The sequence below is a fragment of the Oncorhynchus kisutch genome, linkage group LG12 (assembly GCF_002021735.2).
Source record: "Oncorhynchus kisutch isolate 150728-3 linkage group LG12, Okis_V2, whole genome shotgun sequence".
In the NCBI taxonomy this organism is placed as follows: domain Eukaryota; kingdom Metazoa; phylum Chordata; class Actinopteri; order Salmoniformes; family Salmonidae; genus Oncorhynchus; species Oncorhynchus kisutch.
This window is the reverse complement of record NC_034185.2, coordinates 6,170,447-6,189,410: the sequence shown is the minus strand read 5'-3', so window position 1 is coordinate 6,189,410 and position 18,964 is coordinate 6,170,447. Positions and strand designations below refer to the sequence as shown.

Genomic DNA, 18,964 nt, shown 5'->3' with positions numbered 1-18,964 from the left:
CCAGATACTGACTGGATTTCTGATCCACGTCCCCACTTTTTTTTTCCGTATCCCCAGTCATGTGAAATCCATAGATTAGGGTCTAATGAATTTATTTAAATTGACTCGAGTTCCTTATATGAACTAACTCAGTCAAATCTTTGAAATTGTTGCAGGTTGCGTTTATATTTTTGTTCAGTGTAGATTCATTCTCATTGGTCAAGATTTAAGTCATTGCTTTTCTCCCAAAAAATAGTAGTTACTTCAAATCAAATCACATTTTGTTGGATGCTTTCACATAGAACATATGTTTCATAACTCCCAAATTAGGGTCAAAATAACTACTAACCCCCTCTCTCCTAACTGTAATAAACAAAGACACATCATTACATCAACGCCCCTCCAAAAAAACAACAATACTGTATCAAATTAGATGATGAATAGAATGTAATGTACATACCTATAAACCAGGAAGCAGGGGGTGAGGGCAATGATCTTCTGTTACTAGAAATACTTAGTGCGGTTGAGAGCTCTCTGAGCTATCTGTCCACTCTGGTCTGTGATTTTCTCCCAGTCTGTTTGACCCACCACAAAGCCGATATCACGCTTGCGCTCTGCATCCTTCTGCTCTTCGAGGTCAGCCCAGCGAACCTAGACGACAGGAAGGAAAACATCCAGCGGGGTCACGAGCAGGAAATGGGTCATGATTGGACGAGGTGTAGGCATGCTATGTTCATGCTAGCTAGCTGGTCTGACATTGCATTTCAAGTTAAATATTCTAGTAAAATTTGTGAAAGAGTATTTAAGGAGCACACCCAAACCACGATCAAAACCAACATTTTTCACCAATAGATAATCCAGATTTTGTGATGAATTTCTCCAGGCGCCTTGGATTAAAGAGATGTTGTGACTGGTCAAACGATCACATATCTCTATAGTCAGTCAGGCTGCCATTGTAAATAAGAAGAGTTGCCTAAATAAATAAAGGTTATATAAAACGATATAATAAATAAAACGCAACACGATGGAGATGTTTTGGGAAATGTCAAACAATCAAATATTTCCTGGTTTGTTAAAGAGAAACCGGTAAGGCAAGAACATAATATATAAAATACTTTACCCTCTTCTTGCCAGGCTCAGAGTGGCGAGTGGCGTAGTCGTCCGTTAGCTGAAAGTCGTCTCCCTCCCTCTTCCTCTTCCCCCCCATCACCAGGCCGTCCAGCTTGTCTGTAAGGAGAAGAGCGCTCGCCACGTCACCTCACGACCCAGCAAAAAAAATAAACACTATCGCTACTTCACCGGTATCGCGGGTCACCGTGACGACGATGACCGCGCTTCCTTAAATTCTGTATTATTGCCATGTTCTTTTTTTCTGTCTATAAATATTTAGAATGTTCTTTAAGAAAGGTTACATGTTGTCCGGTTTTATTAACAAGGATCCCCTCAAATCAAAGATTTCCTCTCATTTTGATATTGACGCAAGGAGAATTGAGCACATTTTTTTGTTGCCCTTCAAACTGTGTGCACAGTTTAAAGCAAGCGCAAATGGTAATTGTAATTGTAAATATGAGTTGATGTTACTTATGTAAAATGACCTATTTTGATCACACCTGTGTGTTTTGATCAGATCATTTGTATTCAGCATGTCTGCTTAAAAGGAGACTGGAAACTGTTTAGGCAACAAGTGTCAAACCTCTCTTTGGGGATCCCCAGCCGTTCCATACATTTGAACCATTCCAGAGCTAGCACACCTGATTCAACTTGCCAACTAGTTATCAAGACAATGAACTACTTAAAATCAGGTGAGCTAGTTTAGGGCTACAACAAAATTGTGAAACGTCGGGGGGGGGGGGGGGGGATCCCCCGACGAGAGTTTTGAAAACCAATGGCTTAGATCAAGGAGTTGAAGAGCATATCACTGTGGCGCAACAGGAACATTTTCTGGAAGCTAGAGTTATTAGTGAACATCATGTACATTAGTAAGACAGAATACCTACCTAGTTTCGCATCAGAAGTGTCCATCTCCCATTTGCTTTGTGGAATGTAACCCTAAATTATACAGAGAAGAGACTGCAACGGTTAGGCCTTGGAGCTAGGGGTCAGGAGGAGAGAGAGAGAGAGAGGGAGGGAGGGTGTGGGGAAGGGTTTCGGTGACGGGAGACAAGGCGTTCAAATAGTTAGGTTAATCAAACAATACCAGTACAATCACGGACACAAAAAAAATATTTAAAAAAAGAAAAAAGCGCAAGAATGACACGACATGAGACGGCATGAAATAGCTTTTAAAAAAGATGTTGGCATGCAAACAATGTCAGATGTCATTATGACACCTCAGTTGAGAGGACGTGCCTTCGGTATAAAGCCACGATCAAAGCATTCAGAGAAAGTTATGGCTTCAGAAGCCAGCTAGTTGATACACAAGCTAGCCTACTGCAAGAGCAACAACTACATTTTCATTGACACCTTTTTGTGTTCATCGTGGTTCCACTTTGGTAGGACACCAAGTTGAAACAACTCATTTCATTATATTGCCTAGTTGCCCAACTAAAGAAAAATATTAGCTAGTCTACTAGTTAGGGATTAACAACACTGGTATATACACAAGTTGGACCTTAACAGTCTTTGATTATGAAGTATTTTGTAAATAAATGAAGCAATAAGTGAATTCTGACTAAAAACTCTTCAGTTCTAAACGCATTTTAGAAAAGAAAACCATTTCCTTAATAACAGGAAGCTGTAATAGATGTAGCCATTTCCTTAATAACAGGAAGCTGTAGTGGATATAGCCATTTCCTTAATAACAGGAAGCTGTAGTGGATATAGCCATTTCCTTAATAACAGATGGATGTAGTAGATGTAGCCATTTCCTTAATAACAGATGGATGTAGTGAATGTAGCCATTTCCTTAATAACAGATGGATGTAATAGATGTAGCCATTTCCTTAATAACAGGTGGATGTAGTAGATATAGCCATTTCCTTAATAACAGATGCCTGTAGTAGATATAGCCATTTCCTTAATAACAGATGCCTGTAATAGATATAGCCATTTCCATAATTACAGGTGAATATAGCCATTTCCTTAATAACAGATGCCTGTAGTAGATATAGCCATTTCCTTAATAACAGATGCCTGTAGTAGATATAGCCATTTCCTTAATAACAGATGCCTGTAATAGATATAGCCATTTCCATAATTACAGGTGAATATAGCCATTTCCTTAATAACAGATGCCTGTAGTAGATATAGCCATTTCCTTAATAACAGATGCCTGTAGTAGATATAGCCATTTCCTTAATAACAGATGCCTGTAATAGATGTAGCCATTTCCTTAATAACAGATGCCTGTAATAGATATAGCAATTTCCATAATTACAGGTGAATATAGCCATTTCCTTAATAACAGATGCCTGTAATAGATATAGCCATTTCCTTAAAAACAGATGCCTGTAATAGATGTAGCCATTTCCTTAATAACAGATGCCTGTAATAGATATAGCCATTTCCTTAAAAACAGATGTCTGTAGTGAATTATAGCAATTTCCTTAATAACAGGAAGCTGTAGTGGATATAGCCATTTCCTTAATAACAGGTGGATGTAGTAGATGTAGCCATTTCCTTAAACAGATGCCTGTAATAGATGTAGCCATTTCCTTAATAACAGATGCCTGTAGTAGATATAGCCATTTTCATAATTACAGGTGAATATAGCCATTTCCTTAATAACAGATGCCTGTAATAGATATAGCCATTTCCTTAATAACAGATGCCTGTAATAGATGTAGCCATTTCCTTAATAACAGATGCCTGTAATAGATATAGCCATTTCCATAATTACAGGTGAATATAGCCATTTCCTTAATAACAGATGCCTGTAATAGATATAGCCATTTCCTTAATAACAGGAAGCTGTAGTGGATATAGCCATTTCCTTAATAACAGATGCCTGTAGTAGATATAGCCATTTCCTTAATAACAGATGCCTGTAATAGATATAGCCATTTCCTTAAAAACAGATGTCTGTAGTGAATTATAGTAATTTCCTTAATAACAGGAAGCTGTAGTGGATATAGCCATTTCCTTAATAACAGGTGGATGTAGTAGATATAGCCATTTCCTTAATAACAGATGCCTGTAGTAGATATAGCCATTTCCATAATTACAGGTGAATATAGCCATTTCCTTAATAACAGATGCCTGTAGTGGATATAGCCATTTCCTTAAAAACAGATGCCTGTAGTAGATATAGCCATTTCCTTAAAAACAGATGCCTGTAGTGGATATAGCCATTTCCTTAAAAACAGATGCCTGTAGTGGATATAGCCATTTCCTTAAAAACAGATGCCTGTAGTGGATATAGCCATTTCCTTAAAAACAGATGCCTGTAGTGAATGTAGCCATTTCCTTAATAACAGATGCCTGTAGTGGATATAGCCATTTCCTTAAAAACAGATGCCTGTAGTGGATATAGCCATTTCCTTAAAAACAGATGCCTGTAGTGGATATAGCCATTTCCTTAATAACAGATGCCTGTAGTGGATATAGCCATTTCCTTAAAAACAGATGCCTGTAGTGAATGTAGCCATTTCCTTAATAACAGATGGCTGTAGCCATTTCCTTAAAAACAGGTACGTAGAAACTTGTTCTAACTATAGTACGTTTCAAAGGACAAGAGCCAACAATAAAAACATGAAGCGTTTTAATCTTAAAAAACGTAACATTGTGATAAGTCTAACGTTTACATTTTGTGTTTAGCTCCAAAACTATGTATAAAAAAAAAAAAAAATATGAATTTAGTCAATTTATACGAATTTTTGTCGTAATCCCATTTATTACAGCTAGTACTAGAGCACAGCTAGTACTAGAGCACAGCTAGGACTAGAGCACAGCTAGGACTAGAGCACAGCTAGGACTAGAGCACAGCTAGGACTAGAGCACAGCTAGTACTAGAGCACAGCTAGTACTAGAGCACAGCTAGGACTAGAGCACAGCTAGTACTAGAGCACAGCTAGTACTAGAGCACAGCTAGGACTAGAGCACAGCTAGTACTAGAGCACAGCTAGTACTAGAGCACAGCTAGTACTAGAGCACAGCTAGGACTAGAGCACAGCTAGTACTAGAGCACAGCTAGGACTAGAGCACAGCTAGTACTAGAGCACAGCTAGTACTAGAGCACAGCTAGTACTAGAGCACAGCTAGTACTAGAGCACAGCTAGGACTAGAGCACAGCTAGGACTAGAGCACAGCTAGTACTAGAGCACAGCTAGGACTAGAGCACAGCTAGGACTAGAGCACAGCTAGGACTAGAGCACAGCTAGGACTAGAGCACAGCTAGGACTAGAGCACAGCTAGGACTAGAGCACAGCTAGTACTAGAGCACAGCTAGTACTAGAGCACAGCTAGTACTAGAGCACAGCTAGTACTAGAGCACAGCTAGTACTAGAGCACAGCTAGTACTAGAGCACAGCTAGGACTAGAGCACAGCTAGTACTAGAGCACAGCTAGGACTAGAGCACAGCTAGTACTAGAGCACAGCTAGTACTAGAGCACAGCTAGTACTAGAGCACAGCTAGTACTAGAGCACAGCTAGTACTAGAGCACAGCTAGTACTAGAGCACAGCTAGTACTAGAGCACAGCTAGTACTAGAGCACAGCTAGTACTAGAGCACAGCTAGGACTAGAGCACAGCTAGTACTAGAGCACAGCTAGTACTAGAGCACAGCTAGGACTAGAGCACAGCTAGTACTAGAGCACAGCTAGGACTAGAGCACAGCTAGGACTAGAGCACAGCTAGTACTAGAGCACAGCTAGGACTAGAGCACAGCTAGGACTAGAGCACAGCTAGTACTAGAGCACAGCTAGGACTAGAGCACAGCTAGGACTAGAGCACAGCTAGGACTAGAGCACAGCTAGGACTAGAGCACAGCTAGGACTAGAGCACAGCTAGTACTAGAGCACAGCTAGGACTAGAGCACAGCTAGTACTAGAGCACAGCTAGTACTAGAGCACAGCTAGGACTAGAGCACAGCTAGTACTAGAGCACAGCTAGGACTAGAGCACAGCTAGGACTAGAGCACAGCTAGTACTAGAGCACAGCTAGGACTAGAGCACAGCTAGGACTAGAGCACAGCTAGGACTAGAGCACAGCTAGTACTAGAGCACAGCTAGGACTAGAGCACAGCTAGTACTAGAGCACAGCTAGTACTAGAGCACAGCTAGTACTAGAGCACAGCTAGTACTAGAGCACAGCTAGTACTAGAGCACAGCTAGTACTAGAGCACAGCTAGTACTAGAGCACAGCTAGTACTAGAGCACAGCTAGTACTAGAGCACAGCTAGTACTAGAGCACAGCTAGGACTAGAGCACAGCTAGGACTAGAGCACAGCTAGTACTAGAGCACAGCTAGGACTAGAGCACAGCTAGGACTAGAGCACAGCTAGGACTAGAGCACAGCTAGGACTAGAGCACAGCTAGGACTAGAGCACAGCTAGGACTAGAGCACAGCTAGGACTAGAGCACAGCTAGGACTAGAGCACAGCTAGGACTAGAGCACAGCTAGGACTAGAGCACAGCTAGGACTAGAGCACAGCTAGGACTAGAGCACAGCTAGTACTAGAGCACAGCTAGGACTAAGCACAGCTAGGACTAGAGCACAGCTAGTACTAGAGCACAGCTAGGACTAGAGCACAGCTAGTACTAGAGCACAGCTAGTATAGAGCACAGCTAGGACTAGAGCACAGCTAGGACTAGAGCACAGCTAGTACTAGAGCACAGCTAGTACTAGAGCACAGCTAGGACTAGAGCACAGCTAGTACTAGAGCACAGCTAGTACTAGAGCACAGCTAGTACTAGAGCACAGCTAGTACTAGAGCACAGCTAGGACTAGAGCACAGCTAGTACTAGAGCACAGCTAGTACTAGAGCACAGCTAGGACTAGAGCACAGCTAGGACTAGAGCACAGCTAGGACTAGAGCACAGCTAGTACTAGAGCACAGCTAGTACTAGAGCACAGCTAGTACTAGAGCACAGCTAGTACTAGAGCACAGCTAGTACTAGAGCACAGCTAGTACTAGAGCACAGCTAGTACTAGAGCACAGCTAGTACTAGAGCACAGCTAGGACTAGAGCACAGCTAGGACTAGAGCACAGCTAGGACTAGAGCACAGCTAGGACTAGAGCACAGCTAGTACTAGAGCACAGCTAGGACTAGAGCACAGCTAGTACTAGAGCACAGCTAGTACTAGAGCACAGCTAGTACTAGAGCACAGCTAGTACTAGAGCACAGCTAGTACTAGAGCACAGCTAGTACTAGAGCACAGCTAGTACTAGAGCACAGCTAGGACTAGAGCACAGCTAGGACTAGAGCACAGCTAGTACTAGAGCACAGCTAGTACTAGAGCACAGCTAGTACTAGAGCACAGCTAGGACTAGAGCACAGCTAGTACTAGAGCACAGCTAGTACTAGAGCACAGCTAGGACTAGAGCACAGCTAGGACTAGAGCACAGCTAGTACTAGAGCACAGCTAGTACTAGAGCACAGCTAGTACTAGAGCACAGCTAGTACTAGAGCACAGCTAGTACTAGAGCACAGCTAGGACTAGAGCACAGCTAGGACTAGAGCACAGCTAGTACTAGAGCACAGCTAGTACTAGAGCACAGCTAGGACTAGAGCACAGCTAGTACTAGAGCACAGCTAGTACTAGAGCACAGCTAGTACTAGAGCACAGCTAGGACTAGAGCACAGCTAGGACTAGAGCACAGCTAGTACTAGAGCACAGCTAGTACTAGAGCACAGCTAGTACTAGAGCACAGCTAGTACTAGAGCACAGCTAGGACTAGAGCACAGCTAGTACTAGAGCACAGCTAGTACTAGAGCACAGCTAGGACTAGAGCACAGCTAGGACTAGAGCACAGCTAGTACTAGAGCACAGCTAGTACTAGAGCACAGCTAGTACTAGAGCACAGCTAGGACTAGAGCACAGCTAGGACTAGAGCACAGCTAGTACTAGAGCACAGCTAGTACTAGAGCACAGCTAGTACTAGAGCACAGCTAGTACTAGAGCACAGCTAGTACTAGAGCACACAATATAAATAGTAAAAGTAGCAAACTGAAGTGAAGCTTCTTACACTTTTTATATGCTACATTTTGAAATCCTCAAAATGTTAGCCTCTGATACGGCTTAATAAATACTACTTTAAATATGCTTCAAATATTTTGATATTCAAAAATCACACTTACACAAAGCTACTTTGTGGCAAATGTGCTGCAAACTACATGGTGTGCCACAAAATGTAGACAGTTTTTTTTTTTTGCCACTAGTTGGGGAAATTGTGGCAAACTTCTGGCAACAATAATATTTATTGCCAGAGGTTGTTTTCTGGCCAAAAAAGCTCAATGTTGTACTGGAGTCTGTTGCAAACCTGTGGCAACAATGTCTATTGCCAATAGTGGCAAATAGTGTCCCGGAAGCCGTTTCTGGTGAACACGAGTTCCAAGACCAGTAACCGTTGATGACCAATCAGGGGGATTGGGAAATGGAAACCAAGCTATCTAGCTAGCTAGCTACCTACCAAAGTTGTCCAGTGAGTGTCTAACTTAATTAAACTTCCTAATATACTTAAATTATGTTAGCTAATTGATGCTTGGTTAGCAATGTCATGTTTAATAGGATAGAGTGAAACATTTTGTTGATCCCAGTCTCAAATCAGTCAGCGCCACCGATTGGCCTAGCACTAAGCTAGCTAACTTTAGCAATCATATTTTTTCACAAATAATGTGAAAGCTACCTAGCTAACGATTTGCCTAAACACTTTTTAGGTGAATACGTTTCCTGTCTTTTAAAATCAATATGCATGTCAATATGCTAGTGTCATTGTGCAGTAGCATGTTAGCTAGCACAACAGCTAAGGTAGCAACAATATGAGCTGACTTGACATCAAAGCGAGACTTCAGTTTTTGCAGATGGATACCCTCTCCCTACCCGTAATGTGGGAAGAGGCTGTATTGGGAGAAGGATGCATCGACACCCTGGAAAGATGTTCGGGATTCACTCAATCATACTCATTTATAACTCAAAAAAGCATGGTCTTCAAGCTTGATAAGGTAAGTAAATGCATGTACTATTCTCATAAATGTAGTCCATACTTTCATTCTTTGTAACAATTCAATATTGAATTGCTTTAAACTAGTAGTTAGCTCATCTTCATCATGTGATGTTCCTCCTATCGTTCAGTCACAAGGGAAAAATAGAGATGGAGGCTTTCAATCAAACTGAAGACAGAGAAATGTGTGTTCACCGGGTCAAGGCTTCTTACATGCATGGCTTTGAAATGTAAGTTAATAATTAATTTATGAAATATTATATGAAATGTTATGTTGCTTTACTTCCACCCAAACCATATACAACTTGAGTCAGGAAGAAAAGACAACTACAGTAGTAGACAACTGGCTCTTAATGATGACGTCCCCCAGTTGAGATTTAATATCATATTGATTAGTTGAAATCAATTGTGTTGAGGCTTGGCTAGAGACAAATATTGTACTCTAGGAACTGTTGGCCCCACATATTTAAAAAAAATACATTTGGTAGGCCTAAATCCATCATTTTGTTTATATAGCATTTTATACAAGGCAGAAACATTGTTTCCTTGCTGAAAGAAATATAGAGAATGACAAGTTTCAGTAAGAAGCTTAGCAACGTCATCAACTGATGATATCGATCTGTTACGACATTGAATGTTTACCACATTTAATATGTTTAGTTCTCTGTGAGAAGCATTTATTTCATTTAAAATTGTGTGTGATTTGGTTTTGTCGATGCATTTCAATGTTGTTAATAACACACAGTAAACAAAAACCTGAATGAACTTACATATTCATACTGAGTTTGCAGCAAATTCGCTGCAAACAGTAGAATGTTCGTCACAAGTTTTCCCAGAATTGTTTACCAGAAGTTCACACAAGTTGCAATTTTACCTCAACAGTTTGCCACAAAACTAATTTACATTGGAAAAATGAGCAAATTGGTGAAAAGTTTTGACACAACTGTTCGCCAGAAGCCTGCTTTTCAGTAAGGGCAGTCACTTCCCCTACCGATTTAGTGCTGACGAAATTACCACTGCATGCCGAAAATACGCTCTGACAGACGATCCCCTTGCATCTAACCTCGTCCACCAGACTGCACTCTGTCTGTATTCTGTATCAATAGGGATGAGGATACCTTGTCACTAACAACACAAAGCTAATGGAGGAGTGACTTCCAGCAGGTTTGGGGTAAATTCTATTTCAATTCAGAAAGTATACTGAAATTCCAATTCTCTTCATTGCTTTTCAATGAGGGAAATATGGAATTTGGTTTACTTTAGAAATTGAAATGGAATTGACCCAAAAGCCGGTAGAATGATATTTCCTAATGTCCAATCCCATTCTACTTCTGAGTGAGAGTTGTTTCCTGGTATATATATATATATATACTGTAGCTGTAACAATTTCTAATACACTGAATAAAAATAGAAACATGTAAAGTGTTGGTCTCATGTTTCATGAGCTTAAATAAAATATCCCAGAAATGTTCCATATGTACAAAAAGCTTATTTCTCTCAAATTTTGTGCACAAATGTGTTTATATCCCTGTTTGTGAGCATGTCTTCTTTGACAAGATAATCCATCCACCTGACAGGTGTGGCATATCAAGAAGCTGATTAAACAGCATAATCATTACACAGGTGCACCTTGGGCTGGGGACAATAAAATGCCACTAAAATGTGCAGTTTTATCACACAACAATGCCACAGATGTCTGTGTAGTTGCGGGAGCGTGGCTGAGTGTGCAATTGGCATTCTGACTGCAGGAATGTCCACCAGAGCTGTTGCCAGAGAACTTTGTTCATTTCTCTACCATGAGCCGCCTTCAACATCGTTTTAGAGAATTTGTCAGTACGTCCAACCGGCCTCACAACCCCAGACCACGTGTAACCACACCAGCTAAGCTTCTTCACCTGCAAGGTGGTCTGAGACCAGCCACCCGGACAGCTGATTAAACTGTGGGTTTGCACAACTAAATAATTTCTACACAAACTGTTAGAAACTATATCAGGGAAGCTCATGTGTGTGCGCTCGTTGTCCTCACCAGGATCTTGACCTGACTGCAGTTCAGCGTCGTAACCGACTTCGGTGGGCAAAATGCTCACCTTCCGATGGCCACTGGCACACTGGAGAAGTGAGGCTCATTGTCGTGCCATTCATCCACCACCATCTCCTCGTGTCCATGACACTTCATGGCCCCATGTCGCAAGGATCTGTACAGAATGCCTGGAAATGTCCCGGTTCTTCCATGGCCTGCATACTCAGCAGACATGTCACTCATTGAGCATGTTTGGGATGCTCTGGATCCACGTGTATGCCACCGTGTTTCAGTTCTCGCAAATATCCAGCAACTCGCACGGCCATTAAAAGAGGAGTGGGACAACACACAGGTAACAATCAACAGCCTGATCAACTTTATGTGTAGGAGATGTGTCACGCTGCACGAGGTAAATGGTGGTCACACCAGACACGGACTGGTTTTCTGATCCACATCTCTACCTTTTTAAAAAATATATAGATACTGTATGAGTGACCAACAGATGCATATCTGTTTTCCCAGTCACTTAAAATCCATAGATTAGGGTTTACTGAATTTATTTAAATTGACTGATTTCCTTATATGAACTGTAACTCAGTAAAATATTAACAATTGTTGAGTTAATTATTTTTTTGGTAAATAGACTATCTAACGAATCATCTTAATAATAAATCGTTTTGGAAGACCTCCCCCTTGGGCGTTTCAGTTGTGATTCTGGTGCAGGTTGAGATGAATTATATACCAAGGGATTGATTCAATTAAAACACCTGGAAATTTAAATCCAAGTAATCAGACCAGTTATAAGGAGTAGGGCTGGATTGAAAAGGGTTTCAGGAGGAACATTTTGTTCCTTTATTTGCTAAATACATGAGAAAAACATCATGGTGCTTGTTTGTAAAAAATAAAAATAGCTTCACAAATTGTTATCAACTGGGTGGTGGAAGTGCATATTATCAAGTCATATCCGTTATTTGAATCAGAAATTAGAGAACGAATGATAAAATCGTCCGGGACGATATTGTCCTTTTTCTAGATTAATCGTCCGTTCTCTATCGGCTTTGCAGATAGTCGCTCTACATAGCAAAACTGCTGAGGAATGTCTGGCTGGAAAAATAAGCAGCAAGCTATCTTATTCTCCAACAGAAAGGTGCAGTATTGAGAAATGGTTGAACTGAACCAAATATGAATTTAGTTAATTCACTAATAATAAGACTTGTTTCGACGTGCCCGGACATGCATGCAATAAGCAGGCTAGCTAGCTAAGCAGATAGCTATGAGACCTGTTAGCAAAGATTACGATAACTAACCCTTTCATCTGTGGTGTTAGCTAGCTAACTATATTAGCTAATATGCTAGCTAGCTGGCTAGATTTTAAAAAACAGTGCTAAGATATCAGCTAGAAGCTAATAGCCAACGTAGCTAGCTAACTTTAGCTGGTTATCATGTTGAACATGCACCATCTTCGACAATGAGCCATCTGGTTAACGTTAGCTATTTACTGGTTGATCTGACCAGCCACAATTGCATCCGTAAATATGACAGTTGATAGTCGGATTAGATGATTGTTGTAATAGGGAAAGGTGTTTTAAAATGCCTAAATAAAAAAATAAAAAAGGTTGTCAATAGTAGTTAATAATAGCTACCTAAGAATCTTCCTGTATGTTTTATGGACCAAGAAAATAGTAGATCCGCGTGTGCATTCTCACTTATCAAACTACAGACAGATTTGATTAATTTCAGACAGAACGAGCATCGTTGTTTCATATTTTTCCCACCCTCGCTCTCCTTGTTAGATGTTATGCACATTTATGGCTTGGTAGCAAATGTCATTGAGTTGTCATTGTAGCAGTAAACAGCAGTAAGGTATACTGGAGGGAGATGTGAAAGGGAGCAGAGTTACAGCCTCACCTCTAACCAATTGTAGTAGTAGGATCAAGTTACAATCCGCCTATTTCCTTGACAGACATCTGAACTAGCCAATTGAGTCGTTTTCGAATTTCATCCTGGCAGCTGAGTTATTAAGAGATGGGTCTTGACAGCTGAATATATATATATATTTCCAGATAACGGAAAATTACTAAATATTACAAGTTTCATAAGCTTCCCGTGATCACAAAATCATGGCGTTACGTTCGACCCAATTTGCATTTGAATAGATGTTATTTTATATTGTCAAACTAACAGCAATACTTACATGATGTCCTTACATACAGGCGTGACATGCTGGAGTGATGCTTCTACGTAAATGTTGATGATCAGTAGGCTTAATATGAATCGACCAAATCAAGCTCAACAACTCAATGCATGAAACACTCCTATTGAATATGGATTCACCTAAATTGAGAGTAGGCCTATGCCATCTTAAAATGTACCCAGTTTTTTTAAAAATGACCATTATGTTGCTAAAAAACAAAGTCACGTGTAATGTTTTGATTGATGCCACACATTTCAAATCGAACGATACTGAATATCAGTCTAAAAACAAACAACAAAAAATTGTCAGAGTGCTATATTAGGCAAGTCTTTTTCAAGAAGACAAGTTTGATGAAAGACTCGTGTGAAACCTCTCATATGCTTCAGGAGGAGCTTCTCATCGTTTTCATTCAATTTGATTTACCATTTGGAGGTTTGGCCTACAACACCACAATAGAGTTTCACATGGGTCTCCTATGTACAACACCACAATAGAGTTTTACATGAGTCTCCTATATACTACACCACAATAGAGTTTCACATGGGTCTCCTATGTACAACACCACAATAGAGTTTCACATGGGTCTCCTATGTACAACACCACAATAGAGTTTCACATGGGTCTCCTATATACTACACCACAATAGAGTTTCACATGGGTCTCCTATGTACAACACCACAATAGAGTTTTACATGGGTCTCCTATGTACAACACCACAATAGAGTTTTACATGAGTCTCCTATGTACAACACCACAATAGAGTTTCACATGGGTCTCCTATATACTACACCACAATAGAGTTTTACATGAGTCTCCTATGTACAACACCACAATAGAGTTTTACATGAGTCTCCTATATACTACACCACAATAGAGTTTTACATGAGTCTCCTATATACTACACCACAATAACTGTAGAAATGATATAGGATGTGTTAATCACAGACTTTCAAGATGATCACACTTTGTGTGTCAAAAAACTGAATGGAAATCTCTGAATCTTAATTCTAGAAGCTATGCTTATACTTACCATCTAGTAAGGAACTGTAACAACATAGCATCAAACAGATTTTTGTCTTACTCAAAGAAGAGTTCGATTACAGAAGAAATCCAGAACTAATTTAGGCTTGAACAATCAAACCATATCTAGGGATATTTCAAATCAATTACAACCACGACCCTCAGATCCAATCCACATTACCTCGACAAAAGGTTACCATGAAATGTTTAATCTATTTATTTGGAATATTTTTTACATGTAAAAAAAATGGGTGGAAAATCCCACTCCTTTAGTTATTTGTGGTTTTATTGAACAGGTGGGACAGTGACGAAACAACAGGAAAGGTCAGAGTCAGAAGGGTTATGGGTCGGATTCAAACCCATGCTGACTCTGGTAAATGTGTGTGTGTGTGTCGGGGTCAGTCAGGGGCACTAACCATTAGACCACAATGCTTTCTCAATTTTTGATTTCCGAATCTCATGATCTTCCTCTGGTAAACTTGCATTATGTATTACTCTATAGGATGTCCGACTTGGCAAATGTTTCTGTAAAAGTTATCATTCATGTTTTGAGATTTAAAAAATAAATATATATATATATATAATTAATCTCAGGACACAAAGAATACTAAAAATCGACCAAACAAGACCAACAAAAATAAACCAGAGACATGGTCTTTAATTAAAAGAGCCAAGGGATTAAGTTATCTAGTTACTACCTGTACCTGCAATCTACCTAGCATGTCTGCTCACTGTATCTGCAATCTACCTAGCATGTCTGCTCACTGTACCTGCAATCTACCTAGCATGTCTGCTCACTGTACCTGCAATCTACCTAGCATGTCTGCTCACTGTATCTGCAATCTACCTAGCATGTCTGCTCACTGTACCTGCAATCTACCTAGCATGTCTGCTCACTGTATCGGCAATCTACCTAGCATGTCTGCTCACTGTACCTGCAATCTACCTAGCATGTCTGTCCACTGTACCTGCAATCTACCTAGCATGTCTGCTCACTGTACCTGCAATCTACCTAGCATGTCTGCTCACTGTACCTGCAATCTACCTAGCATGTCTGCTCACTGTACCTGCAATCTACCTAGCATGTCTGTCCACTGTACCTGCAATCTACCTAGCATGTCTGCTCACTGTATCTGCAATCTACCTAGCATGTCTGCTCACTGTATCTGCAATCTACCTAGCATGTCTGCTCACTGTACCTGCAATCTACCTAGCATGTTTGTCCACTGTACCTGCAATCTACCTAGCATGTCTGCTCACTGTACCTGCAATCTACCTAGCATGTCTGCTCACTGTACCTGCAATCTACCTAGCATGTCTGCTCACTGTACCTGCAATCTACCTAGCATGTCTGCTCACTGTACCTGCAATCTACCTAGCATGTCTGTCCACTGTACCTGCAATCTACCTAGCATGTCTGCTCACTGTATCTGCAATCTACCTAGCATGTCTGCTCACTGTACCTGCAATCTACCTAGCATGTCTGTCCACTGTACCTGCAATCTACCTAGCATGTCTGCTCACTGTATCTGCAATCTACCTAGCATGTCTGTTCACTGCAACGACATGGAGTGTGACCATATCAAATGGACTAACAGGCTTCTGGTGCAGGCCTCTCCAAACCGGTTTGTGGAGAGCTACCGTCCTGTAGGTTTACTCCAGGGCTCTCCAACTCTGTTCCTGGAGAACTACTGTCCTGTAGGTTTATACCAGGGCTCTCCAACCCTGTTCCTGGAGAGATACCCTCCTGTAGGTTTATACCAGGGCTCTCCAACCCTGTTCCCAGAGAGCTACTGTCCTGTAGGTTTATACCAGGGCTGTCCAACCCTGTTCCTGGAGAGCTACTGTCCTGTAGGTTTACACCAGGGCTCTCCAACCCTGTTCCTGGAGAGATACTGTCCTGTAGGTTTATACCAGGGCTCTCCAACCCTGTTCCTGGAGAACTACTGTCCTGTAGGTTTATACCAGGGCTCTCCAACCCTGTTCCTGGAGAACTACTGTCCTGTAGGTTTATACCAGGGCTCTCCAACCCTGTTCCTGGAGAACTAACATCCTGTAGGTTTATACCAGGGCTCTCCAACCCTGTTCCTGGAGAGATACTGTCCTGTAGGTTTATACCAGGGCTCTCCAACCCTGTTCCTGGAGAGATACTGTCCTGTAGGTTTACACCAGGGCTCTCCAACCCTGTTCCTGGAGAACTACTGTCCTGTATGTTTACACCAGGGCTCTCCAACCCTGTTCCTGGAGTGCTACTGTCCTGTAGGTTTATACCAGGGCTCTCCAACCCTGTTCCTGGAGAACTAACATCCTGTAGGTTTTCACTTCAACCCTAATCTAGCACACCTGATTCCAATAATTAGCTGGTTGATAAGATGTGAAAACCTACAGGAGATTAGCTGTAAGGGCATGTTTAGGAACATTGAACACCACCTATAAGGGCATGCTGACTGGGTCCTACCTTAACGTCTTCTTCCTCCTCCTCCTTATTCTTCTTGGGCTTCTTCAGCGACTCATCATCAGGATTGAAGTCTTCCATCTCAACCTTCAAATTCAAAATGTTTCCTATTGAATTTGGTGTGGGTCCTCCTGTAGCTCAGTTGGTAGATTACTGCGCTTGTAAACGCCAGGGTAAAATGTATGTACGCACCGACTAAGTCGCTTTGGGTAAAGAGCATCTGCTAAAATGGCTTCTAGAACACTTCTAGAACACTTCTAGAATTCTAGAACACAATTACAGCCACACAAGAGGATAAAGTGCATCTAGGATAGCACCGACAGGTAGTACCACCTTGTTCCCTGGTCCTCTGCCATAGAGAGGACTAGGGTTCACTATTAAAAACAGGAACCCAGAACCTAGCAGTATTTCATCAGGTCTCCATTAATAGAAAACCATTAGTCCGACATATTGATAAAATAAAAATGTGTGTTTCCGTACGACATACCTCCTCAATAGCAGCATCCTGAAGCAGGGAACGGACATCCAGCCGCATCATGTGACGTGGTGACGACTCCCAGTTACTGGACATCTATATAGACAACCAGAAAATGAATATATACACACACTTATGGACTGTCCCCGTTATATACACTGAATAAAAGTATACAGAGTACAGAAAATGAATAGACACAACATGTATGGTCTATCACTGTCATTATCAATACCTTGAGAAATAGGACACCTGATACCATTGAAAATGTAATGCTCTGCGCTTGTTGACGCAAGAACGCCCAGTACCTTTTGAATATCCCTCATCTTCCGGCCGTGGGCGTTTCTTTTAGCGCAAGTCTGATAGTCTGCCGAGATTTCAGCCAAGTACACCTAAGAAAATAAACATTTACACGTTTATAATACACAGTGCCTTGCAAAAGTATTCAGACCCCCTTGGATTTCTTCACATTTTATTGTGTTACAAAGTGGGATTAAAATGGATTTAATTGTATTTTATTTATTTTAAAAATAATAATTCTAAAATAAATAAAAAACTTAAAATAGTCGTTGCCTAAATTAGTCCAGGAATAAAATTTGTCTTAACAAATCACATGAGTTACATGGACTCACTGTGTCAAAAAATAGGAGTTTTTGAATGACTAACCCTTCCTCTGTCCCCCATAAAACATCTGTAAGGTCCCTCAGTCTAGTAGTGAATGACTGACCCTTCCTCTGTCCCCCATACATACATCTGTAAGGTCCCTCAGTCTAGTAGTGAATGACTGACCCTTCCTCTGTCCCCCATACATACATCTGTAAGGTCTCTCAGTCTAGTAGTGAATGACTGACCCTTCCTCTGTCCCCCATAAAACATCTGTAAGGTCCCTCAGTCTAGTAGTGAATGACTGACCCTTCCTCTGTCCCCCATAAAACATCTGTAAGGTCCCTCAGTCTAGTAGTGAATGACTGACCCTTCCTCTGTCCCCCATACATACATCTGTAAGGTCCCTCAGTCTAGTAGTGAATGACTGACCCTTCCTCTGTCCCCCATACATACATCTGTAAGGTCCCTCAGTCTAGTAGTGAATGACTGACCCTTCCTCTGTCCCCCATACATACATCTGTAAGGTCCCTCAGTCTAGTAGTGAATGACTGACCCTTCCTCTGTCCCCCATACATACATCTGTAAGGTCCCTCAGTCTAGTAGTGAATGACTGACCCTTCCTCTGTCCCCCATACATACATCTGTAAGGTCCCTCAGTCTAGTAGTGAATGACCACTCCTTCCTCTGTCCCTCGTACATACAACATCTGTAAGGTCCCTCAGTCTAGTAGTGAATGACTAACTCTTCCTCTGTCACCCATAAAGCATCTGTAAGGTCCCTCAGTGAAGTATTCAATATCAAGCACAGCTGCAACTAAAAAGACCAGCAAGATTTTTCACAAACCTCAAAAGGGCAGTGATTGGTAGAAGGGTGACAAATTAGATATTGAATATATATTTAAGCATGGTCAAGTTAATCATTCTTATATATTAAACCACCCAGACACATCGAAACTGAGCTGCAGGACAGGAATTAAACTGCTCAGGAACATCACCATGAGGCCATTGGTGATTTTAAACCAGCGACAGAGTTCAATGGCTGTGCTGGTAAAACACTGATGGATAAATAACATTATAGTGACTCCACAATAATGACAAGAGTGAAAAGAACACAAATA

The 18,964-nt window shown here is 41.2% G+C and overlaps 1 protein-coding gene across 1 annotated transcript in view; it reads right to left on the bottom strand.

The window, feature by feature from the left end:
• The window catches only part of LOC109881452 (YLP motif-containing protein 1), a 55,960-nt gene that overhangs the window by 2,756 nt on the left and 34,240 nt on the right, over window positions 1-18,964 (bottom strand). Inside the window, exons 17-22 of the mRNA XM_031837950.1 lie at window positions 17,550-17,633; window positions 17,257-17,340; window positions 16,773-16,856; window positions 1,977-2,028; window positions 1,100-1,206; window positions 440-630 (exon numbers count right to left, since the gene is read on the bottom strand). Coding sequence (XP_031693810.1) covers window positions 484-630; window positions 1,100-1,206; window positions 1,977-2,028; window positions 16,773-16,856; window positions 17,257-17,340; window positions 17,550-17,633 — 558 coding nt within the window. The 3' untranslated portion in view covers window positions 440-483. The remainder of the gene's footprint in view (window positions 1-439; window positions 631-1,099; window positions 1,207-1,976; window positions 2,029-16,772; window positions 16,857-17,256; window positions 17,341-17,549; window positions 17,634-18,964) is intronic.